Source organism: Choloepus didactylus, chromosome 23, assembly GCF_015220235.1.
Source record: "Choloepus didactylus isolate mChoDid1 chromosome 23, mChoDid1.pri, whole genome shotgun sequence".
NCBI classification, from domain to species: domain Eukaryota; kingdom Metazoa; phylum Chordata; class Mammalia; order Pilosa; family Megalonychidae; genus Choloepus; species Choloepus didactylus.
In genome coordinates this window covers 20,211,103-20,237,367 of record NC_051329.1, presented here as the reverse complement: position 1 = coordinate 20,237,367, position 26,265 = coordinate 20,211,103, and the positions used below count along the sequence as shown (strand labels likewise).

The 26,265-nt window shown below is 47.0% G+C and overlaps 1 protein-coding gene across 2 annotated transcripts in view; it reads left to right on the top strand.

Moving 5' to 3' along the window:
* FAM222A (family with sequence similarity 222 member A) overlaps positions 1-26,265 on the top strand; it is a 61,108-nt gene that overhangs the window by 18,883 nt on the left and 15,960 nt on the right. Inside the window, exons 2-3 of one of the 2 annotated variants that reach the window (XM_037817037.1) lie at positions 10,413-10,540; positions 10,880-10,987. In XM_037817037.1, coding sequence (XP_037672965.1) covers positions 10,459-10,540; positions 10,880-10,987 — 190 coding nt within the window. In that variant the 5' untranslated portion in view covers positions 10,413-10,458. The remainder of the gene's footprint in view (positions 1-10,412; positions 10,541-10,879; positions 10,988-26,265) is intronic. The other variant, XM_037817038.1, reaches the window with a different exon arrangement.

Below are 26,265 nucleotides of genomic sequence, written 5' to 3'. Positions count from 1 at the left end.
CCTCTGGGGCTTCCCGTGTATCCCTTTGCCTCTCTCCCCACCCATCTCCACCATCCCTCCTGGATTCCCCAGCAGCTGCTCACCATGGTGTCAGCGCATTTGCAAGGAGCACCACCTTCCTCTTCTCCAGGTGGGCAGGGGTTGAAATCCTCTTTGAGAACTTAGTTAAAAAAAAAAAAAAATAGATGATTGTTCACTGTAGAAAATTTAGAAATGCAGAAAAGCACAAAGAAGAAAAATTAAACCCCCCCAGAGATAAACAGAGTCACACAGCTCAGAAGTGACAGAGCTGGGCTGTCTACTCCTGAGCCACAACTCTTTCCAAATCGTGGCACCCCGTGGCCAAAGTGATATGGAGGTGCCCTCCTAGCCTGGAAAGCGCACCCTCCACCCAGCTCACAATAAAGGGCAAAAGCTGGAGACCTGGCCCATGATGAGTGCTGTTTGTCTCTCGGGAATGAAAAAACAAGCACCACCACCATTTAAAATAATTTTGAAAATTGGGAGACTTCGTGTAAAAATCCAGAGTTCCCGCTTCTCTAGATGAATCAGGGATGTGGAATTGCTGGGCCGAGCGAGGGTCCCATCTCTGGGCAGGAGTGCCCTCTCCTGTTTGCTGAGCCCCTGCCCAGCCTGCTCCACTCCTTTTGACCCTCAAAGACATCTGAGTTTTTGAGCCTTGACTTCAGGCTAAAGTCAAGACCACCCCTCCCCAGCCACTTTTATCCTCCCCTCCAGTGGTGGCCTCTTCGTCTCCCAAACAGTCCTGGGCCATTCCTTCTGGGGACCCAGTCTCCCCTGTCCCACACTCCTTGCCCTCAGGGTCTGAATCACCAAGCCCTGCTTCTGGCCCAGGCCCGCCCCTTCCAGAGGCCCTTCCTGCCCCTCCACCCAACACCCAGTGGCCCTGGACAGCCCCTTCCCCACTACAGGCCTCTGTTTCCCCATGGGAACAAGGGCCACTGTTCTTTCTCCTTGTGGGTGAGTTAGATGAGGTATGTAAATGGCTGAGCCAGTGGGGAGCACCAACTATTAAAAACGAGCCCTTTCTGAGACCCATCCTTGAGAAAGGGACTTGGCTTGGTGCTCCCAACCCACAGGACCCCATCGCCCACAGCGTTTCCTCCGTCATGTGAAGGTAACTATGGAAACCAAATGCTGACCTGGAAAAACCCTGTAAACTATTCTCACCCTGACCATTAAAAACCAGAATGCGGAGGGGGAAAAAAAAACACAACAAACCACTAACTCTTATAACATTTTCTCCTATCCGGCTACTGGTTTAACCCTGAACTGTGGGTGCCTGGCTGAGAACATCCAGCTCCTCCCAGCTCCACCGTGGAGCGCAGGTTTGGTCCTTTGCGTCTTCTCTGGTGTCTTTTGGTAATGTCTGCTACCCTTTTGGTCTCCACTTACATCATGTTCCTCCAGGAAGGTTCCATCACCTCCCTCCAAAAAACCTGGATCCGGATGCCTTTCCACTGAGCTCCCCAGCCCTCGTTATAGCATCATCACAGCACCCATGACATTGAGGAATTATTCCCACCCCCACCCCCCAACCATTGCCCCTTTGCTGGAAGGCAACTTTGGCGACTTGACTGCTAAAGCTGGAACTAGGAGTGGGGAGGTGTCAGAATGACGTGTACAATTGGACCCCACCCAAACTTCCACCTCAGATCTGGCTCTCCAAAAGAGTGCTTGAGGAGGTGGGAGCTAGGTAGGGTGAGCAAAGGGGGTCTGAGATTGCTTTGACCCCCAGCTGGGGCCTCCCAAAGACTGACTTATATGAGAATGAGCCCCTGCTCTCCCTAAGGAATGACAAGACTCGGGGAGGGGCCCAGCCAAGGCCTGCTGTCTGTGGCAATGACTGCCTCTCCTTCCATGATAGAGAGGTGGGCTTATGAGCCCTCCTTAGCCCCCTACCTTAAGGCTGGAGGACCCCAGGGAAGGTCCCTGGCCTGCCCTTGTCCGTGCCCCCTCTGTCCTGGGGACCCCCACCTGGACTTGCACATATGGAGTGTTCTCGATTACTCACCAAGGAGGTCTGTTCAACAACATAGAGCTGCTTCAAGTTCTCCACCCTCACCAGTTTCTCCCAGGCCTCCTTGCCCTTTGCCTGTGCAGCCCACTGCTGGGAACCCTCTTCCCCTGCCTTCATCACTTGGCTTTCTCCGACTCACCTATTGATAATAATCCTAAACAATAATAACCTGCCACACAGGGAGCTACTACTCTGACCTTGGCACTTCATTTATACCGATTCGTGATAAGGAATTAACCCCTTTTTCAGATGAGGCAACTGAGGCTCAGAGAGATGGAGGGATTTACCCAAGACTACAGAGTTAGGGATATAGCTGGGATTCCCACTCAGGTATCTGCTTCTGAAGCCTGAGACACGATGCTGTCACCCTCCTCCCAGGTGAGCGGGGGTGTCCCTTCGTCTTCACACCCCTGGGCAGGTAGGTTGGCCCCATCATGTTTACCACTTGTCACTGGGCCTTGTAGTTGCCTCTCGGACACCTTGCCCATCCCACCCGCGCCAGGGGAGGGTGGTATCCCACGTGTTGTTGCCCCAACATTCAGTGCAGGACCTGGCACACAGTAAATGCTTGTTTGCCATGCTGGTCCCAAGGGTTGGAGTTGTGCCTAAGACAAATAAGGTCACCGTCAGGACCCAAGGCGACTGACGTCACTAGGCTCCCAGGCTCGGCCCCGCCCCTTCCGACGGCGCGTGCGTTGGGAGCTGGCCGTGGTGCTGAAGGCCCTGGGACGGCCGCCCCGCCCTGTTCCCAGCTGGCACTTCCTGAGCCCCGTTGTGCCCCGACACCCCAGTCCAGCCTCTTGCTCGTCCTTCCTTCAGGAGACGTTTTCCTGGGTGCTTACTGTGCATGGGTGCTGGTAATGGAGCCAGGAACCCATGGAGGACGGATCGGGGAGAACCTCATGGGGAACGCCATGCATTCAATTGTTTACCAAGCGTTTATCCAGTACCTTGTAGGTCTCAGGAGAAGCTCTTGAGGAACCTAGGCTTCAGTTGAAGGTCAAGGAGAATTTCAAGGGTTAGAAAGCCGGGAAGGGCTTGCAAGCAGAGGGGATGCCACAGGCGAAGTCTTGGCCCAGGCGAGGTGCTAGAACAGTGAGTGAGGTCTGAATCGAGGGGTGCTGGGGCGAGGGGCCGGTGTCTCTGCCCTGGGAATAGGGAGCCAGGTATGCGTTGTGATTAGATTTGCATTTTAAAGAGGTTCCCGCCTGGGGGTGGGGAGGATGTTCTGTAATCTTGGCAGGAGGCCTCCTGTTGAAGGGGGCAGGGCCCTCCCCTCCAACGACCTTAAAAAGAGAGAATGAAAATCTCCTGATGCTGTGGCCCAAATGGCAGTGGGAAATAATCACTTTTCACAGGCCTCTGATCCACAGCCAAGCCCTGAGCCAGGTTAATCAGCAATGCCGGTGTGACTCGAAGATTCCCGGGCTTGAGAGATCAGGAGAGGGGTTAAAGAAAATTACCCTCGCCTCCTCCATGCTAATGTAATCTCTAACCAGATCTGCCTAGCCGGAGCTCAAATTGCTTTTTAGATTAACATTTAATTATTAACAGGGTCCCCTGGAAGGCCTCGGGCTTGGAACAGGGATGGAGAGGGGGGAGCAGCAGAAGGGGGCTGGGCTGGGCTTTTACTCTGGCTGCCTTGCAGGAGTGGGAGAAAGAGAGGGAGGGAGACGGGGAGAGAGGGGGAAGGGGAAGGGAGAGATGGGGTCAAGCAAAGAGACTGAAACAGAGAGCAGGAAATTAGGAGAAGGGAAGGACTGGCAGGCAGATGGAGGTAGGGATGGGGATGGAGACAGGGGAAGAAGAAACACAGACCGTGGAACCTTCTATCGTGGGAGCCCCAAAGGAGGTGGAAGAGGGGACTGTGCACCTGGATTCTCTGACACTGCTGGCAGGGGTCTCTCCACTCTTCTGTCTTGGCTGAGGGCAGGCTGGTTTCCTGCCCCTCATTCATTTAAGGAGAGCAAGCTTTCTGGATCAGTTCACGGTGCTGGGCTCTGGGCAGCACGCCCCCTCTGCCAGCCCACCTCCCTAACCTTCACACTCGGGCTCCTCTACCTGGAGCTGGTGGGCTCATGAAATGCTGATGTGCCCGACCTGTGCAAGATCCCCTGACCTTTTCCATAGTTCTGGGAAAGAGTGGTTAAATCATTAGTAAGAATAGCAGTGACCCCCTTATTGAAGACCTACTATGTGCCGGGCATTCTCTTATTGATGTCTCAGAACAACCTTGAGAAGGAGGTACTGTTATTCCAGTTTTACAGATGAGGAAACTGAGGCCCAGAAATGTAAGGTAACTGGCCCAAGGTCACAGAGCTGGTGAGTGGCTGAGCTGGAATTTGAATTCAGGCAAAGAAAGCCTCCAGAGGCCACCCCAGTAGCCACCTCCTTGCACTACCACTGGATTCATACTCAGTCCCCCTGACCTCAGCTGGTTGTCTTTGGGCAAATCAGACAACCTCTCTGGGCCTCAGTTTGCGCATCTGTAACATGGGGTCTGGACTAGAATCTCCTCCTCAGGTTGCTTGAGGATTAAACGTTACACTGTGTATAAAGTGTTTGTCTGGGCCTGGTGTACAGAAAGGCTCAACTGATGGCAGCAGTGACTTGGGGGACTGACACAGAAGTGACCCACAGGGCCACATAGCCAGGGCCTCCCAGACTCCAAATCCAGTGCTCATTTCCCTCCCCAGGCCTGGGCATCCCATCACCATTACAGACTCTTCCCTGCATTTGGGGGCAGGCTCTGTGTCCAGGACAGGTTGAAGGGGAAGAGGCTCCTTGCAGAGGAGGGTGGAGATGAGAACTGTAGGAGAGTTCCTGCCCCTTCCCCTCCCCCTGAAGGTTGTGATGTCTTGAAAAATTGCAGGCATCTCTTTCAACTCCTTTTAGGGAATTTAGAGTTCACTCAGTGCTTTACAGGAACTGCTGGGTCTTTCTAACTTTTTGTCTCCCACTCAAGATTCTAAATCCCCCAAAGACAGGGACTGTATCTAGAGCCACCTTTGTCTGCCACCTTGCACACAGCTGGTGTCCTGGTTTGTGTTTGAAAACCAAATTGTGATGTCCTTTGTTCAAGCTGGAAGGCCCGTGTGCAATCAGCTGGCCCACTCCCATCAAGATTCGATTAGGGAAACTAAGGTGCAAAGAGGTGCTGTGACTTCCTCAAGGTCACACAGCCAATCAGAACCCAGGCCCCTGGCTGGCGGGCACCCCTTTCTGGACTCTTAGCCCCTTTGGGCACCAGGAGGGGCCCGCATGACCTTCCCCTCCAAGCCAAGCCAGTCTTTGGCCTTGAGTGGAGCCACAGAGGCAGCTTGGGCCGCTTGCTCCCAGGGGAGGGGAGGCGGGGCCTGGAGGTGGTGCAGCACTTGACCTTCACAGGGTCACAGCCTCACCCTGCTGGGGAGCCAAAGTATTTCCTCACTTTCTGTCCTGCTCCAGGGGCAACCCAGCCTGGCGAGGGGTAGACTCTTGACTTATAGGATACATGGGGGGTTTCACCCACCCACTGTCCCCGTCTGCGGCTTTGGGGAAATGTTGGAGGGAGAAGCCAGGAAAGTTCCATTTTAACTTGGGCTGATGTGGGAGTGGGAAGTCATTTCTGGTTGGATGTTCCCCCTTGGTCAGGACATTCTGACCGATAGACTCCCATGACCCCCAGAAGATGCTTGGGAAGTATTTGCTGCCTGCCTGCCTGCCTGAATGAATGAATGAATGAATGAGTGAGTGAGTGACCAGGTACATTGATGACCATCTCAAAGTGGTTCCTTAAGCCTGGGCAGGGACTGGACTTCATGCATCTCAATATTGTTCTGATCAGCATTGTCCTCTGTGAATGTTTCCAGGGTGAATAAGTGCCCTCCGGGGAGCCCCTTCCCCTCCTCCGTCGCCGCTCATCTCCTTCTCTGATCACATTCCCTTCTGGAGTAGAGCCAAAGTGGATTTGGGCACTGGGGAGAAGCAACTCTTGCTTCTGCTCCTCCATGCCCAGCTGACAGGGAGCTGGTGGCTGGCAGGCCCCCCACTACATGGGAGCCAGGGGTGAACCATGTCAGGGCTGAAGGTGCAGGCTCTGCCATCTAAAAGCTATGTGACCCATGCAGATTACTTCTCTCCATGACCTGTTTCCCAATCTGTGAAATGGGGATAAAAACAGAACCCACGCCGAGGCTGCTAGGGGGGTGCTGAACAGACGGGGTACCCGCCCTGGGGCTCGGCTTAGGGACCACTGGTCTGTAAGTGCTCTCTGCTGTTAGCAGGAGCGCTAATGTGCATATTGTTATTTCCTTCTGCGTGCCCCCCTCCCACTGGCCTGGGGGCTCCCCAACACCCCCTGCAGCCAGACAGGCGGAGGGAGAGATGACAAATGGCAGGCAGGGCCAAAGGCCCCAGTTCCCTGTTCTTTTAATAAAAATCAAGACAGCCTTTAGACATCCTTCTCTTATTCATTGTTCTGCCAAAGTGAGCAGCACAGACTCAATTCCTCCCTGGACTGGGAAAGTTCCTTCCTTTCTCTCCCCTCCCCTGTCACATTTCCTTTATCTAAATCCTCAGCTATGAAAGGGCATATGGACAGCAGCGGTGGGGGAGTTATCTGGTGGAGGGGACCTTTTCCTCAGGGCGTCTCTGAGATAAGGCTGTCTTATCAGCCCCCATGTCAGGGACAGTGCCAAAGCATTCTATCATTGACATTTTCCCCTCCCCCCCCCTTTTTTTTTATTATTAAAGTCACAAAAGACCTTGGGCTTATAAACAGTCTGATTTGCAGATAAGGTTTCAAAATGAGCAGGGCTCCCAAGATAGTCCCTGGCCAGGGGGAGTAGTGAGCCCAGGTGGGGGCTCCGAGGGGCTGGCTTTCCGCAGATGGGATGTGCCAGTCAGGGAGGGGGCAGGGTGGGGTCATGGGAAGATCGTGAGTGTTTTAGGCACCTGCCCCAGGCTGGCCCCAGCTTGCTGTGTGACCTTGTGCAGGACGCTGGGCTTCTCTGGGCCTCGGCAGCTTCATCTGACAAGAACTGATTCATTGATTCAGACATTCCTTCAACACCTGTTTATTAAACAATTACTCTTTGCCAGGCTCTGGGGAGAGAGGCACAAATAAGACACCTCCTTGCTCCTGAGAAACTCAGGGTCCAGTGGAGGGAGAGGCAGGCATGGAAATTGGCAGTTACGGTTCGGTGTGGTTAGGGCTGTGAGGGGGGTGTCTAGAAGAGGACTGTCCTCCAGCCGGAGGGGTCAGACAAGGCTTCATGGAGGAGGGGATATGGGTAAAGGTTGGGGGGGGTAAATGTTTGAGGGGTGGGGGGCAGCCAGAGTGATCACCAGGGCTGCAGGGGGCCATGCGAGGTGAGATAGGGCCGTGGGCAGCCCGTGAAGGCCAGGTGAAGAGGGCTGGGCTCTCTTCTGAGGACAAACAGAAGGTTCAAGGCCAAGGAGAGGGATCGGACTTTGTCTTGTTTGCAGACAGTGGAGAGGATACTGGGGGGAATGGAGGTGGCAAATCCACTGTCCTCGTCCCAGCAGCAGGGCCCAGGGTTCCTGGGAGAATGGGCAGTGTAGAGAGAGGAAATCCCTCCTCTGCAAGTGGAGACAGCCTCCCAGGCTGCCTGCTGGGCCCGGCCTGCTGGTCCTCCCAAAGCGAGAGACCAAAGGATCCAGGAGGCTGCCCATGGAAGGCTGGGCAGAGGCCTCAACCCGGATACCGCTTCCTCCAGGAGGCCCCCCTGGGAGGCCCTCTGTGGCCCCCGAGCTCAGGCAGGTTACCTCTCTTGGCTTCCAGAACGTCCTAGGCATCTGCTGTCAGAGCACTCTGAAAACCAGAGCCCTGCTGGGCAGGCGGTTGATGGGGTCCAGGCTGGACCATTCCTCCGAACATCTGCAGCCCCCAGCCCACCCTTTTTCAGCTGCAAAGCATGCTGGGACGTATGGCCCATATGGAGTTGGGGGCCCCTGGTACCCATGAAAGGCCAGAGGTGGGAAGGGCCTCTGTAGGTGGGGGCTGGGCACAGCCAAGGCCCTGGAGGAGGGTGGTGTGGAGAGGCTACAGGGGACTACCAGGGGGGTTGCTGACCTTGCTCCTTCCCTGCCCAGCCCCGGCATGGTGTGTGGACAGCATGTAGCCCTGGGAGAGGTGGGGGCAGGATTTCCCAGCCACTGCCTGCTGCACGGCCTGCCACTCTCTGCCTCAGTTTCCCCATCTGTGGAGGGAGAGGGTTTGGGCCCTTTCAGCTCTAGCTGGCTGTTGTCTCTGGTTCCCCCCTCCATCCCCCAACCCCTGAGTCAGAGGGCGGAGAGTGGACATGTGCCAGATCCATTGTGCCTATGATCGTGTGTCCCTGAGGGACACTGAATGCCCAGAAGCGTCAGGCCAGTGTGGCAAGGGTGCGCGTGTGTGTACCCCTCTGTGGGAACATGTTTGTACAAGAGTGTGCATGGACGTGCAGCAGGCGGGTGGCATGTCCACCCATCCCTGGGTGTCCAAGTGTGCAGCTGCCATGTCCTAGAGGGCCAGGGCCCAAGGTCACAGACAAGGACGAGGCCCCAGCTGGCCTCTCCCACCACCCGCTGCCCTGGCGCACCCCAGGTCCTTGTGGAGTGACGCCACATTCCTGCTGTCAAGGGCTTTCGTCCCTGTAATAAGCCCCACTTCATTCCCTTTTAAAACTGCATAATTCCTGCTTGATTGTAATGGCATATTTTAAAATTACCAGAAATCAAAGCTGGGAAGTGGATACTGCAGCTTTTATTGCGTCGCTGCATTAAGGATGGCAACTGGGGAGTGGGGTGGGGGGGGTGTTGAGAACCACCTACCTTCCCCCCACATCCATTCCCCACTTTCTGGTGCTGTCTTTTTTTTTTTTTTTTTTTGAGATAGTAATAGGAGAAAATTGGTTTTGAAACTGAATAAAAGTCCCTTTCAGAGGAAATCATTTCTTTCAGGGTACCTCTGCTGAAAGTAAAATAGAGCATAATGAAAGGTGGTTACGTGATTGTCTTTCATTTACCGGGAGGCCAGGACAGACGGGAGGCTGCACCCGTCTCGGGGAAATACAAGATTGGAATAATTGTGCAGTAACAAGGAGCTTGTTGTGAAATTAGTATCTTAAGAAAGTAGTGAAAAAAAGGCTTTTCCTCATGAATACTTCATTATTAGAAGAAAGCAGCAGAATTTAGGGCTCCAGACACCTGTTTAGTATTAAATAACTTCCCTTCCTTCCCCTTACACACCCTCCCTCCCCTTCTTTCTTCTTCGCCTCCTTTTTTGCCTCCTTTTTTGAAACCGGCGTGGGGACGGAGTTGACTCAGCTTTGCTGTTCAGGATCTGGGGGTGGAGGATCAGGAGGTGGGGGGGACGCCCAGCTTGGGTGGGCATCAGGGGTGTCTGGGGTTGAGCTCACACCTGGACCCGCCTTTGCCTTATCATAAAGAAAGGATAGGATCTACTGCAGAAACCCCGGACCCCAGTGGTGGCCTCTAAGGCCTGCCCGCTCTGACTCTTGCTCCTTGGGGGCCGTGGGCTCTCTGGAACGTTCCTCGGGTCTCAGTGGGAAAGGGGGTTTGGTGAAGATAAAATGCACGTTCCCACCGACGTCAGGCATCCTGACTCCAGGTGAGTGCGGCCGCCTGGACCTGCCGGGAGCCACGTCTGAGCTGCCGCCCGTGGGGACCGTGGGGACCGCTGCCGAGGCAACCCTGCCCTTCCCGTCTGCAGTGGGGAGCTCAGCCCGGGTGGCGACAGAGCTCGGGCACCCCAGGGCTGTCTGGGCAGCACGTGAGGGCAGGGTCCGAGGCCAAGGTCAGGCTCAGTGCAAGCCAGGGTTGGAGCACCATCGTTCTGTTGGGGTCTCTGTCCAGGGCTGCTGTGAGGCAGGGAGCAGACCAACACTCAGATAAACTGGGACGCCCATGGGCCCACCGGCATTTCCTGGGCACCCTCCGTGCAGGCTCCAAAGGGGACCAGAGGTGGTCTTGGCCCTTGAGGAGCTCAGGGGTGAAGTGGGACATAGGTCTGCTTACTGGAAGATACACGAGAGCAGGTGTCCACGGGAACACGAGGAGGGGGGACCTGACCAGGCCTGGGGGCGCCGTGGAACCTCCTTGGAGGAGGCAACCCACATGCCAAGCGGTGTCAGGGTAGGTGTGCCCACGACCCTGGAGCTCTGGATTCTTCTCCCTGTGAGGCCTCTGCTAAGCCTCGTGGTGCCTCCAGGCCTCAGTCTCCCCATCTGTGAAATGGGGGGGGAAAGCGCCTGCTTCAAAAGCCTCTGGTGTTCTGCATGGTGGGGAGGGGTGGGGGGTGGCTGGCATGGAGCAGTCGCCCCAGCCCCCGCCCCGCGTGACTAGTGCCTCCTCTCCCTCCCCACAGGGACCCTGCTGCAGAGCACGCCCCTCCACGGGCATCCGGCTCAGCCATGCTGGCCTGTCTCCAGAGGACCCAGAACCCACCGGGCCAACACCTGGCCTGCCCGAGCAAGAGCCTGGAGCTGCGCAAGTGTGAGTGGGACACCCTCCCCCTCGGTGGGCTGCAGCCCCGCTGCCCGTTACCCCCTTCCTCCATCCACTCTGAGGTTGCAGAGGCTTTCTTTCTGCTCCCGGGACATTCCAGGCTTATTCTGAGCTGGGCCCTTTGCCAGGCAGGCCCTGGGTGGGAATGGCATTCACCCCCCGGGCGTCTCTGCCCACCACCAACCTGTCTGGGACTCTCTGTGTTCTCTGAGGCCCCTGCCCATGCTGTGCTGCCTCTCCAGAGTCCTTCCCCTCACGTCGGCACCCTACCCCGACTCCCACTGGGCCTTCTGCTCCCAGCTCAGGCATGACCTCGTTCCCCCGCAGCCTTCCCTGACGGCCTGCGGCACATCCGCCCACCCCCGGCCTCGCCTCCGCAGCCCACCACCTGCTGCGTGTGTCTCGCCCACCACCACTTGCCCGCGTTAGCAGAAGGTAGGATTCCGTGGAAGCAAAAAGAGCCTTGTCCCAGCTCGGGGCCTGGGCTGCTGTGTGAGCGCGGGCACGTCCTTCCCCTCTCCTGGTCTCGTGTCTTCAGTGTGTCGAGTTAGGGAGCTGGACTTGGGGACCCCCAAGGGTCCATCCCCCCTGACCACCTAGGGTGCACCTCCACAGCGTTAACAAACAACAGAAGTGAAGTACCTGGAAACATTTAAAAACAGGGAGATGTGCATAAAAATCAGGATTGCTAGTGCCTCTTGAAAAATCAGAGGATCTGGTAACAGGCCTGTTGGTCCCTGTTCTCCAGCTGTTGGTTAGAACTGAACTATTGCCTCTTTAAAGAGGACATTCATCTCCAGTTCACCGCAGTCTCCACCCCTCCCTATAGCCCACCACTTATTGTGCTCCTACTGTTGCTCAGTCAAGGTGGTACATTCATTTGGTCCCATATTTATAAGGAATGCAAGGGTGTATAGGCCAACGTCTCCCTGTCACCCCTGTTGCCCGGTCACCCATCCCCCTTCCCAGAGGCAGCCAATGTTATCAGCTTCCTGTGTCTCCTTCCAGGAGTCATTTCATGCACATCCCAGCAAATATGTGTCTATACACATATGTTACCCACTGCCGTGCACATCTCTTTTTCACTTAGTAATATATCCTATACGTCAGCATCTAAAGAGCTTCCTTATTTTCTTTTTACAGCTGCATAATTTCCCCTAGCAAGGTTGAACCATAATTGATTTGACCAGTTCTCTATTTAGATCGTACCCAACCTGGAGCTGTTACAAGCAATGTGGCAGTAAATGACTGTATGTGTCACAAATGTTTAACTAAAACTGAAGGGCAAATTTCTGTAAGTGGGAATATGGGGTCAACATTCTATGCATGGGTAGTTTTGACAGATATGGTCTTACTGACATCTTTAAATGTGGTACTCATGGAAACCCTCACCCCTTCCCATCCATAGCTGGCTCTGCTCATCTGATCAAGTGAAAATGTCACCACAGTGTAGTTTTAATTGAAGTTTAATATGAACGAGGTTGAACATCTTTTCATATTTGAGCCATCTGTTCTTACTTTGAGCTTATCTATTCATCTCCTTTGTTTTCTTTCAGGTGTTTGTTTTTGTCTTTATTGACCTACAGGAGCTATTTTTATATAGTGGAATTAGAACTCTGTCTGTGATATGAATTGCAGTGTTTTCCCCAATTTGTCACTTGTCTTTGATTCTGCCATGCAGGGACTCTTTGGTTTGAAGTGAAATTTGTCAGTGTTTCATTTTCTGGCATTTGGATTTTTGTGTCATACTTTAAAAGTTGTTCCTCAGGCTGAGATAATTTTTTAAAAATTTCCCCTAAGGTTTCTTCTAGTTCTTTTATGGTTCAATTTTTTTACACATATGAGCTATGATTGTTTTGTAATTTAGCTGTGTAAAGTGTGAGGTGTACACAGGTATAGTACCATGCAGTTTTAGTTAGTGTAGCTTTTTAATACATTTTAATATTTTGGTGATGCTTGTTGAGCTTTGCTACTCTTTTCTTCCCCCCGGAATTTCCCTGGCTGTTCGTATTTGTTTTTCTCTCTGAACTATAAAATCCACTTACCTAGGTAAAAACAAATTCAATTTACAAGGGTTGCATGAAAGTTATAGATTAATTTAGAAAGATCTGACATTTTTATTAACATGCCTTGCCCTCCAAGAACATGCTATGGCTCTACATTTGTTCCAACTTTCTTTTGTGAATAAACCTCAAGAATATTTTAACATTTGCTTCGTTAAAATCTTGCATATTTTCTGTTTACTTCTAGATAATTTTGCTTTTTTTGGTTTTTTTCTTCCATTACATCTTCTAAATGGAAGGTGTTTATACAAAGGCTATTACATTCTGCCACCTTATTGAATTCTTTTATTGTTTAGAAAAGTTTTTCAATTTAGTCTCTTGGGTTTTCTTGGGTTTTCTCTACTATTATATCTTTGCAAATGATAATTCTACCTCTTCAGTTTTAAGTTTTATACCTTAATTTCTTTTTCTTTTTAATAGTGTTGGCCACTATCTCTGGGACAATGAATGGTTAATTGTGGTGATAAAAGAAATTCCTGCTTTGTCCCTGACTTTAATGATAAGTTTCTAGTGTTCACACTAAGCAAAATGCTGAGGTTATTGGGTTAAATAAATCTCCATCTATTCCTGCTTTACTAAGAATTTTGAAATCAAGAATGGAAGTTGAATTTTGCCAAATAACTTTTCAGTGTCTGTGATGGTGATTCTATGGTTTTCTCCTTTGATCTATAAATAGGAATAATTATTATTGAACCATCTTAGCATTCCTGGGACTGAACCCCACTTGGTTATGGTGAATTTCTTTATACTGCGCTGCTGGGTCAAGTTTGCTGTTTTAGTTAGGATTGTTGCTTCTGTTTTTAGGTCAGTTTTTTTTAGGTTTCGCTAACACTCACTTTAAAAAGAGAATGGAAGTTCTCCTTCTTTCTTTGTGCTTTGGGACAGTTTAAATAGAAATGCAATTACCTTGTCTTTAAAGGTTGATTGATCCCCCATGAAATCATCTGAGCTGGTGTTTTATCTGGGGGATGGGGTGAGTAGCTCTTTGATAATGTTCTCTGTTATTTCTGTAATAATTAGTCTATTTTTTGGTTGTTCTATTGCTTCCTGAATGAGTTTGGTAAATTATTTCTCTCCAGAAAAGGACCCATTTTACCAGGCTTTCAAATTTTACATGCGTGAGGTCTAATGGAATAATTTATTTTTACGTGGTTATTTCACCTTTCTTATATCATGTATTTTGTAACTGCCCCCCTTACCTTGCCACCCCGTTTTTCTTGATTAAGTTGGTTTAGATGACATCATCTGTCCACCTGTTTAAATAAATAGGGCCAATGCTCACCACCAGTCCTGTTGCCATAGTGCCCAGAATCCAAGCTCACCCTGTTTTATTGCTCAAGAAGGTGTTATGGGAACAATGCTGGAGTTCCTGTACCTTCAGAGCAGTCTATCTGATGCCTTTCTATTTGATTGGGAAAAAGAAATTCCGGGGTCACTTTGTTTCCTTGAGAATTTTGTAGGCCCTGCTCTACTTGCTTCTAAATGTGAATGTCGCCAGCCTGACTTTTCCTCCCTTATACATGACTTGTCTTTCCATATCTGATATCCAGTAACTTCACTAGGATGTGTCTTGGGATTGAAGGGTCAAAGTCTATTTTCCCCAGAACAGGTACTGTGCCCTTTTTAAAATGCAATTTTATTGGGATATATTCATATACCATACAATCATCCAAAGTGTACCATCAGTTGTTCACAGTATCATCATATAGTTGTGCATTCATTACCACAAACTTTGAAAATTTTCATTACTCCAAAAAATTAAAATTAAAATTAAAAAAAGAAAATCCCAAACATCCCATTCTCCTCCTCCCCTCATTCTTCATTTACTTTTTTAAAAATACAGTTTAACTGAGATATATTCACACACCCTACAGTCATCCACAGTGCACACTTATTCACAGCACCATCATACAGCTATGCATTCATCACCAGAATCAATTTTTAAACCATTTCCTTACTCCAAAATAAAAATAAAAGCAAAAAGGATGACCCAAAACTTTCCATCCCTTCCATCCCACCCTATTCTTCATCTAATTTTTGTTCTCATTTTCCCACTCATCTGTCCATACACTGGATAAAGGGAGTGTGAGCCACAAGGTTTTCACAATCACGCAGTTACAATGGAACAGGCACTGTGCCGTTTCGACATACAGATTTAAGGCTTGTATGATTTCAGTTTCCTTCTCTGGGGACTCCAGTTAAGCCTATATTGGCTGTCTTTACCTTGGCTTTCCATGCACCCCTTTCCTTTTCATTTTGTTCATGCTTCTTATTTTTACTTGTTTTCAGCACCTTCTTTTTATCCTTGTGTTAATTCCATTTCCCCCTTTATTTCTATGTTATATCTGCTTTGTGTTTTTGCTTTACAGAAACAATTGCTAATTTTTTCCTTCACCAGGAAATGTTTAGTCATAATTTTCAACTCTTCTGTGGCTACATTTTCTGGTGGGAAGTGTGTTTTACCTTCCTTTTACTCATGCTTTGCCTTTCCTTCATTTTACAAAAATTAATAGGCTATTTTTAGAGCAGTTGTAGTTCTACAGAAAAATTGAGCAGAAGGTAGTGTTCCCATATACTGCTCCCCCATCCACATACTATTTTCCCTATTATTAACATCTTGCATCAGTGAGGTATGTTTGTTGCAAATGATGAACCAATATGGATACATTAACTAAAGTTCATAGTTCTATGAGTTTTCACAAATGCCACTATTATGGGATTCTATAGACACCATAGTTCCATTGATCTAAACATGCCCTGTGCTCTACCTGTTCACCCCTCCCTCCCTCCTCCCTTCCCTCTGACAACCACTGATCTTTCTACTGTCTTTTTGCCTTTTCCAGAATGTCCTATACTTGGAATCACACGGTAATTAGCAGTTTCAGACTGGCTCCTTTCACTCAGCCATATGCATTTAAGATTCCTCTGTGTCTTTTCATAGCTTCATACCTCATTTCTTTTTTTTTCCTTTAACGTAATTTTATTGAGATATATGCACACACCATACAATCCATTCAAAGGGTACAATCAAGGGCTCACCGTATCATCACACAATTGTGCGTTCATCACCACAATCAATTGTAGAACATTTTCATTAGTCAAAAAAAATCCCAAAACATCCATCCCTCTTTTTCCCCTACCATTGACCCCCAGCACTGGTGTGCTACAAATATACCACTTGTACCACAAATGTACCAAATGTACCACAAACAAATGTTACTGTTGATGAAAGAATATTCAAATATTACTGTTAATATAGTCAATAGTATATCACTCTATTATTAACTCCTTATAATAGTGTCATACATTTCTTGTAGTTCATGAAATAACTTTTTTATATTTGTACAGTTAATCACAGACATCATCTATGACAAGATTCTCTGTGTTATAGAGTCCCATGTTTTAACCTCCAGCTTTCCTTCTGGTGACATATATGACTCTAAATTTCCCCTTTCCATCACATTCACTCACTATTCAGCACTGTTAATTATATTCACAATAATGTGCTACCATCACCTCTATCCATTTCCAAACACTTCATTAAACCTAGTTAAAAAGTCTGCACATATTAAGCAACCACTCCCCATTCTCTAGCCTCATTCTAGCTCCTCATAACCCATACTCTAGATTCTATGTCTATGAGTTTACATTTTATAATTAGTTCATATTAGTGAAATCATACAATATTTGTCCATTTTTTTCTAGGAGTTTTATGGTACTAGTTCTTGTATTTAGGTCTTTGATCCATTTTGAATTAAACTTTGTATAGGATGTGAGGTAGGGGTCCTCTTTCATTGGTTATGGATATCCAGTTCTCTCAACACCATTTATTGAAGAGACTGTTCTGTCCCAGTTGGGAGCCCTGTCAAAAATCAGTTGACCATAGATCTAAGGGTCTATTCCTGAACTCTCAATTCGAGGCCATTGAGCCCTATGTCCATCTTTATGCCCACACCATGCTGTTTTGACCACTGTGGCTTTATAATGTGCTTTAAAGTCTGCAAGCATGATACCTCCCACTTCATTCTTCTTTTTCGAGATGTTTTCAGCTGTTTGAGGCCCCTTACCCTTCCAAATAAAATGGATAATTAGCTTTTACATCTCTGCAAAGTAGTCTGTTGGAATTTTGATTGGTATTATATTGAATCTGTAGATCAATTTGGGTAGAATTGACATCTTAATGACATTTTAGCCTTCCAGTCCATGAACATGGAATGTCTTTCCATTTATTCAGGTCTTCTTTGATTTCTTTAGCAATGTCTTGTAGTTTTCTGTGTACAAGTCCTTTACATCCTTGGTTAAGTTTATTCCTAGGTATTTCTATTCTCTCCTCCAAGCCTCTCACTCCTTTTATTTTCAGCCAGCAGAGCTCCCTTAAGTATCTCTTGTAGGGCAGGTCTCTTGTTAATGAACTCTCAGCTTCTGTTTTTCTGTGAATATTTAAACTCTCCCTCATTTTTTTAAAAAGCAAATGCATTTTAATTAGTTATGCTGTATTGTCAGTACCAGTTCATAAAAATATATATTTGCAATCATGTCATTGAAGATTTTTCAGACTGTCATTGCAAAAGTCGATTTATAGCTATCCTTGTGCCAGTACCATGCTGTTTTGACTACTGTAGCTTTGTAATAAGTTTTAAAGTCTGGAAGTGTGAATCCTCCAACTTCATTCTTTTTCAAAATGCTTTTGGCTATTCAGGGCTCCTTACCCTTCCAAATAAATTTGATTATTAGCTTTCCCATTTATGAAAGGAAGCTATTGGAATTTTGATTGGAATTGTTTGGAGGTGAATTGACATCTTGGCAATATTTAGTTTTCCAATCTATGAGCATGGAATGTTTTCCATTTATTTCAATCATCCTAAATTTCTTTTAGCAAAGTTTTGTGGTTTTCCATGTATTAGTCCTTTACATACTTGGTTAAATTTATTCCTAGGTATCTGATTCTTTTAAATGCAATTATAACTGGATTTTTTCTTCATTTCCTCTTCAGATTGTTCTTACTATGTATAGTAATGCTACTGATTTTTGCATGTTGATCTTGTACCTCACCATTTTGCTGAATTCACTTATTAGATCTAGTAGTTTTGTTGTAGATTCTTTGGGCCTTTCTAAATTTAGGATCATGTCATCTGCAAATAGTGAAAGTTCTACTTCTTCCTTTCCTATTTGGATGCCTTTTATTTCTTTTTCTTGCCTAATAGCTCTAGCTAGGACTTCTAGCATGATATTGAATAGGAGTGGTGACATTGGGCATCCTTGTCTTGTTCCCAATATTAAACGGAAAGCTTTCAGTGTTTCACCATTGAGTACTGTGTTAACGTGAATTTTTCATATATGTCCTTTATCATGTTATGGAAGTTCCCTTCTATTTCTATCTTTCAACATGTTTTTATCAAGAAAGGATGCTGTATTTTGACAAATGACTTTTCTGCATCAGTCAAGATGATCATGTGGTTTCCCCACTTTGGTTTGTTAATGTGATGTATTACACTATTTGATTTTCTTGTGTTAAACCACTCTTGCATACCTGGAATAAAACCCACTTGATGATGGTGTATAATTCTTTTGTGTGCTGTTGGATTCAATTTGCAAGTATTTTGTTGAGGATTTTTGTATCCATGTTTATTAGAGAAATTGGTTGGTAATTTTTTTCTTGTAGTATCTTTATCAACTTTGTTATTAGAGTGATGTTGGCTTCACAGAATGAATTACATAGTGTTCTCACCTCTTGAAATTTTTGGAAGCATTTGAGCAGGATTATTATTTCTTCATGGAATGACTGGTAGAATTCACTTGTGAATACATGTGGTCTTGGGCTTTTTTGGAGGGGGGGGGAGGTTTTTAATTATTGATTCAGTCTCTTTTCTTGTAGTTGGTCTTTTGAGGTCTACTATTTCTTCTAGCGTCAGTGTAGGCTGTTCTTGTGTATCCAGGAAGTTGTCCATTTCATCTGTTGTCTAGTTTGTTGGTATCATATTGTACATAGTATCCTATTATGATCCTTTTTATTTTTGTGTGGTTAATAGTAGTAATGTCCCTCCTACCATTTCTGACTTTATTTCTTTACATCTTCTCTCTTTTTTTCTTTGTCTAGCTAATTGTCAATTATACTGATCTTCTCAAAGAACAAACTTTTACTTTTGTTCATTCTATTGTTTATTTATTTTTTTCTCTGATCTTTTTTTCTTCTTGCTTTGAGATTAATTGCTGTTCTTTTTCTAGTTCCTCCAAATGTGCAGTTAGGTCTTTCATAAGCTCTTTCTTCTTTTTTAATGTAGGCATTTAGGGCTATAAATTTCCCTCTCAGCCCTGCCTTTGGTACATTCCAAAAGTTTTGATATATTGTGTTCTCATTATCATTCGTATCAAGAAATTTACTGCTTTCTTTGCAATTTCTTTTTTAACCCACTAATTAAGAGTGTGTTGTTTAAACTCCATATATTTGTGAATTTTCCTGTTCTCTGCCTGTTATTAATTCCCAGCTTCATTCTATTATGGTCAGAGAGAGTGCATTGTATACTCTCAGTCTTTTAGAATTTAATTGAGCCTTGATTTTGTGACCCAACATATGGTCTATCTTGGGGAATGATCCATGAGCACTTGAGAAGAGTTAATATCCTGCTGTTTTGGGGTGCAATGTTATGTATATGTCTGTTAGGTCTAGTTCATTTATCATATTCATCTTCTCCATTTCCTCATTGATCCTCTGCCTAGATGTTGTACCTATTTATGAGAGTTGTATATTGAAATCTCCAACTACTATTGTATGGATGTCTATTTCTCCCTTTGGTTTTGTCAATGTTTGCTTCATGTATTTTGAGGCACTCTGGTTGCATGCATAAATATTTTTGATTAGTATGTCTTCTTGGTGGATTGCCCCTTTTATTAATACAGAGTATCCTTCTTTGTCTCTTATAACTGTTTTGCATTTAAAGTCTATTTTGTGTAGTATTTGTATAGCTACCCCTGCTATTTTTTTGGTTACTGTTTGTGATGAATATCTTTTTCCAACTTTTCATTTTCAACCTAGTTGTGTCTTTGAGATTACAGTGTGTATTTGTAGACAGGATACAGAGGGAGCATACTTTTTAATTCATTCTGCCAATCTGTCTCTTTTGATTGGGGAATTTAATCCATTAACATTCACTGATATTACTGTATAAGCAGACACTTCAACCCTTTAATCCTTTGGTTTCCATATGTCATTTAATTACATATATTCCATCCTAAGTAAACAATCAGTGGTTCCTGATATAATCACATAGTTATATATTCACCATCACAATCTATATGAGGACATTTCCGTTTCTTTAGGCAGCTTTGCTCAACCAAGGATCCAGCCATCAGCAAGTTTATGGACTCAGTGGAGCTCTGGGCAGGATGCGAGAGGACTCACATCAGTCACAGACCCTGGCTTATCCCTCCCTCATTTTAGAAGGACAGCTTTGCTGGATAAAGAATTATTGGTTGGCAATTTTTCTGTTTCAGTATCTTAAATATATCCATACCACTGCCTTCTCACCTCCATAGTTTCTGATGAGAAATCAGCACTTGGTCTTATTTGGCTTCCCTTCTGTATGGTGAATCACTTTTCTCTTGCTGCTTTTAGAATTCTCCTCTTTGGCATTTGACAGTCTGTTAGTATATGTCTTAGAGTGGGTCTGTTTGGATTTATTCTGTTTGGAGTAGGTTGAGCTTCTTGGATTTGCATATTTATGTCTTTTATAAAGGGTTGGGAAATTTTGAGCCAGTATTTCCTCAAATATTCTTCCTGGCCCTTTTCCCTTTTCTTCTCCTTCTGGGACACCCATGATGTATATGTTTGTGTGCTTTGTGTTATCATTACCCTGAGACCTTGCTCAAAGTTTTCCATTTTTTTCTCCATTTGTTCTTTTGTCTCTTTGAATTCAGATGCTTTGTCTTCTAGCCCACTGATCCTTTCTTCTGCCTTTTCAGATCTACTGTTATGTATCTCTAGTATATTTTAATGTCATTTATAGTGTTTCATTTCTGTAAGAGCTGTTATTTTTCTATGTCTTCTTTCAAATTCTTTGTGCTCACTCAGTGTCTTCTTAGTATCCTTCATCTCCTTAGCCATCTCATTGAATTTGTTTAGGAGAATTGTTTGAACATCTTTGTTGTTTCAGATTACGTGTCTCCTCTGACTTTTTGATCTGTTCCTTTGACTGGGCCATTTATTTTTGTGTTTTAGTGTGCCTTGTGATTTTTTACTGATATCTGGTCATTGATTATCTTGATGGGTGTATTCTGAAGGTCAGTTTCTCTCTCTTGTCTAGGATTTCATTGTTGCTTGGGTTTGTATTAAGGGTCTTCTTTGACAGTTGGATCGTCAGTATTTCCCAGACAAAACAGGACTGGGTACTTGTGTGGGTGGTATAGACCAGTTCCAATGGGCCCTGGGATAGAGTCTGGAAAGACTCCAAAAAGCCCTCTTTTTTCCCTGCACTTTTCCAGCTTGCCCAGCAGATGGTGCTCTTTGGCTACATCACATTGAATCAGTTAAAACAGTGAAGGGGGGTTGTTGGCTGAAACTGCCGGGATCCTGTGTTCTCACTTCACCAGCCAGTATCTGGCTCAGTGTTGGACTGTGCCCTGCTCTGTACTTAAGGGTAGAGGACTCCTGCGGCTATCCCAGTCTGCAGCTGGCCTGACCCCCAGGCAAGAATCGGGCAGCTGCTTTCCTTGAGGATGGGTGATAAGCACCAGTAGCTGCAGAGGGGCTTGCTCACAGTATCTAACCACGGTTTCTCAGTCTCTTTGTCCCACACTTCCCTGGTTGTTGTACTGACCTCTCCTGGTCCCCGGATCCCCAAACAGTTGCCTTGGACACTTTCTGCCTGGCTCCTTGCTGCTTTGGGAGAGAAGCAGCATCTGTTGTTCCCTCCCCAATCTTCCATTTTGGAAGCACCTCCTTGGCACCCTTTTGTATTCAGCACTCATCAGCAGTTTGTTTTCTGCCCCAGGTCTCTGTGGACTTGGGTCCCTAGGTCTGGATATGTGTGGGGATCTAACTCACTGCTGTGCATGGTTTTATGGTTTGTGTTCCTGGTGGGAGGGATCCCAGCCGCTGCCTCTTGGGGGCACTTCCCAAGCTGCATGGGACCAAGTGAAGGAGGGGGAAGGGGACAGCCTGTCTGGGACAGAAGTTTCCTACCTGATATTTTTCTTTCTTTGACTCAGTGTTTGTAGAATCCTTCTCCAGTCTCTACCTTCCCTCCAGAGTTCTGAGCAAGAGAGATTTGTCCTTTTTTTCACTGAACCTCTGGGGACGTTTTTCTAAGGGATGTCTTACACTCATGTTGATGACATCATCCTCGCTCATTTCTTTTTATCGCTGAGTAATATTCCATTGTATGGATGGTCTGTGGTTTGTTTATCCACTCATCTACTGAAAGATAGCTTGGTTGTTCCTTCTTATTCATTCATTCCTATGCTGGTTCAAATTTGATTACTTACTTTTGAAGCCCATCTGTTTGCAGGAGGTTCAGGTTGGGGAAAGGCCAGGGCCATTTCTGGGCTAACTGGAATTTTCCTTATGACCCAGAGGTTTGTACGTGCACAAATTTATCCTTTATTTCTGTCCAGTTGCCTTAGAGACAGACAGGTTCCTACATGGCTGTGGGATTTCTTATGTAATGCCCCCTCCTTTGCAGAACCAAGTGTGAGCTGGGAAAGCTCCTGCCACCAGCTTCACTGCTGCAAATAAGGGGTTTAGATTTTGTGCCTTGGGGTGTACCTCACCCCTTTAGGAAGTGTGTGCTGCTGGCTGTTTCTGGAACCTTCTCTCGGCTATCTCCAGCAGCCTTTACCCCTGTTCTTTGTCTGAGGGGTTAGCTATCTCCTAATTTGGCCAAAAATGGAACGTGAGATTTTGTTCCATGTTGCTTTCAGAGCATTTCCAGGAAGAGAAAGGGGATCTAAGATGTTATACCAACATCTTCAAAACTGAAGGTCCTCTGCTGTTTTTCTTTAAGAGATAGGGGCTTAAAGAAATCTCTGTCTGCCCCATTGAAGACTGGACAATGGCACGTGATTTGGGAGGGTCTTCAGTGTCAAGAAAAAATGTTTTTCACACACAGCCCACTTCTGTTCCTTTATGTTTCTCCCAGGGAGATCATCTCATACTTTACAATTAAGTACTTTACTAAATAGATTGCCCGTGGCCTACAATTCAGAAGGCGTAAGAGTTTGCAGTGAAAAATAATCCTCCTTCCCAGAGGAAATCACTGTTAGCACTTAAATACCCCCCTAGAAAACAAGTGCATGCGCGTGGGGCACTATAAACCCTGTACGTAAACATTCGCTCCTTGTACCTTCTTGCCTTCATTTTTCCTTTTTTGTCTTTTTTTTTTTAAACCACGATCTCTTGGAGATTATTTCCCAGCAGATAGGAAAAGTGCCCTCATTCTTTGTAGGAGCTACACCATGTTCCGCTCCATGGATGAGAATAACACGTTTAACCTCGTTGAGGGGCATTTAGGTTGTTTCTAGTGTCTTGCTTTTCTAAACCAGGCCCTGATGGACATCTTTGGGCCTCTGTGTGTCTGGGCCGGGGCCACCCTCCCTGCCCTGACAGTGTGGACGGCCACCAAGGATGTCCTGCTCCCCTGCCCCGTCGATCCTTTGACATCTCTGCACTTATTGGAAAAGACACTGACTCTGCTTGTAATTGAAGAGCACAGGAAAGAGGCAGGCAGGAAGGGAGATAAGCAAATTGAATTGGGCGCCTGCACCAGTAAACGGCGCAGTGCGCAGTGGAGGCTCCCCGCCACTCCCATTGTCCCTGCTGCCCCTGGGCAGAGCCTCGTAGGGAAGGGCTGGCTCTGAGCCTCGTGACTGGACCTGGGGCTCTGCCAAGTTTCCCACCAAGGGAGAAGAGTCTCGATGGGGCCATGTGCAGCGTCACCTTGGACAAATCGCTTGGCCTCGGACGGCCCATGTTGCCCCTTCTCTGAGGGAGGGGTCAGATCAGGGACTGAAGAGGCCATCCCACCCCACCTGTGATGACAGCATCAAAGCCCAGGGCAGGGAAGAGGGGTCCCCGTGTGATCCCCTCCCCTCCTCCTGACCTCAGCGTCCTCCCGTGTAAGTGGAGGGCCAAGTGGCCGTACGTCACAGGGCCGTGAGGAGCACTGGCTGCTACGGACGCCCACAACACAGCAAACCGGAAACGGCTGCAGCTCAGCTCCCTGGGATCTGAGATCAGGCCGGGTGCAGGTGCTGGGGGGCGGCCAGTTGTGTGTCTGGAAGCCTGGCTGGTGGGCTGTGATGGCCTGTTCCCGTGGGCCAGAGAAAGAAATGAAAAGCAAGACTGGGGAAGGGAAATCCCATCCCCGTTCTCAACCCCAGGCATAAGATCTTGGGTGACCCTCGGCTCGCCCGAGTTGCTCTGTCCCGGGCAGGACCTGCCCACCCCTGGGACAGAAGCCTATTTATCCTGGCCACTCGGGACCTTCCCTGCTAATAAATATTTGACTTTTTCATCATGGTGTTGATACACAAACTCTGAGTCACACACTGCTTAAAAAACAAAACAAAACAAAACAAAAAAAACAGGCTACATGGAGCCTGGAGAGGAAGGAGCTGTGGGGGCCTGGCCTGGGGACTCATAACCCTGCCTTGTCTGTCATTCACGGGGCTGAGGAGGGTGGAGCTAAGGCAGCCACTGCAGAACACGAGGCCTGAGACCCGACACGCACTCTGCTGGACCCTGGGTAAGCGTCTCAGCCTCTGCTCCTCTGTAAGTGCAGGTGGAGGCACCCATCCTGCCCTGCTCCCTGGGAGCCCCCACGGCACGGGTTTGAGGACTGAGACAGACCTGGGGATTGAGTCCTGGTTGTGCCCAGAGTGGGTTGTGTGTATGGTCTTGGGCAAGTGAGTGACCACCCCTCTCTGGGCCTCTGTTCCCCCACTTCATAAGTGAAGGAGAGAAACCCCTGGGGCCTGGCAGCTGGCTCAGTTTACCTGCTCCCATACCCCCAAGAGAGTCTCACCTTCCCTGATGAGAAGCTTTGCTAACCCGAGATCAGGGAGTGCTCTTTTCCCCTCCTCCACCCTCACCTCCCTGTCCCCATCCCCACCCACTAGGCAACCACGACCCCAAAAGGCTGGAGCCGCTGCCCAAGCGAAACAGCAGCTCTGCAAGCATTCCGGCAGGTGCCACTGCTTCCACGGACACTAATAAAATACGGAAGAAACAAGGCAATTTAAAATTCCAATAAAATTAAAAACAAATCTCAGGCTGTGGAGCAAATCTGATTACGTGGCTGGTGCTGCGTGCAGCCTGCAGGATGGAGTGGTCAGCTGCAGGCCCCAAGCCCGCAGAGCGAGGACAGAGGCTGGCGGGGAGAGGGGAGGCAGGCCGGACATGAAGAGGTAAAGGTAAGGAGGGGGCCAGATAGGTTCAATCCCGTTTAATGATTTAAAATACAAAAACAAGCTCTTAGCAAATGGGAAACGTCCAAAATCTATTGCAGAGTAACGAACCACAGTGCACAGCAAACCAGCCTGGGGGTTGCTAAAATCAGAGGAAGGCGGAGATCCAAATTCCTGCTCCTTTTCTACACTGTACGGAGGTCCTAGCCAGCACAGTAAGACAGGAAAACAAATAAAAACTACGAGGATTGGAAAGGAATAAAACTGTCTGCAGAGAAAACCCAAGAGAATCTATAGACAAATTACTGGAATAAGAGTTCAGCAAGATCGCAGATATAAGATCAACATTTTACAAAATGATGTTACAGTTTTTTGTGACTGCTTTATTGAGCATAATTCACATAACCATACAAATGTAGAAGTTTTTGGTATGTACACAGAGTTGTGCAATCAACACAATTCCAGAATATTTTCAATACCCAAAAAAGAAACCCTGCACCGGCTAGCAGTCACTCGCCACTTCTGCCTACCCCCCAATGCCCTGGAAACCACTAATCTACTTTCTGTCTCTATAGATTTGCCTAATCTGAACATTTCTTATAAATGGAATCATATAATATTTGTCTTTCGTGTCTGGCTTCTTTCACTTAGCATAACGTTTTCAAGGTTCACCAGTGCTATAGCATATATCAGTACTCCATTCCTTTTCGTGGCTGACTAATACTCCATTGTATGGATATACCACATGTTGTTTTATCATTGCATCAGTTAATGGACATGGGGGTGGTTTCTGTTTTCTTTTTTTTTGCTATTATGAATAATGCTGCTGTGAACATTCTTGTATAACTTTTTGTACGGACATGTGCTTTACTGCCTCATATATGTGTGTGTGTGTGTATTACACTTAGGGTGGGATTGCCTGGTCAAATGGCAACTCTTTTTGGGGGAACTGCCAAACTGTTTTCCAAAACAGCTGCAGCATTTTACATCCTCACAAGTAGTATGTGAGGGTTCCAATTTCTTTGCATCCTCACCAACAATTGGTATTTCTGTCTCTTTGATCATAGCCATTCTAGTAGGTGTGAAGTGGTATCTCATTGTGGTTTTGATACGTATTTCCCTAGTAACTACTGATATTGAACATCGTTTTATGTGCCTATTGGCCATCTGTATATCTTCTTTTGCGAAATGTCACTCCTTTGCCCATTTTTTAAATGGGATTATTTGTCTTTATTCTTAAGTTGTAAAAGT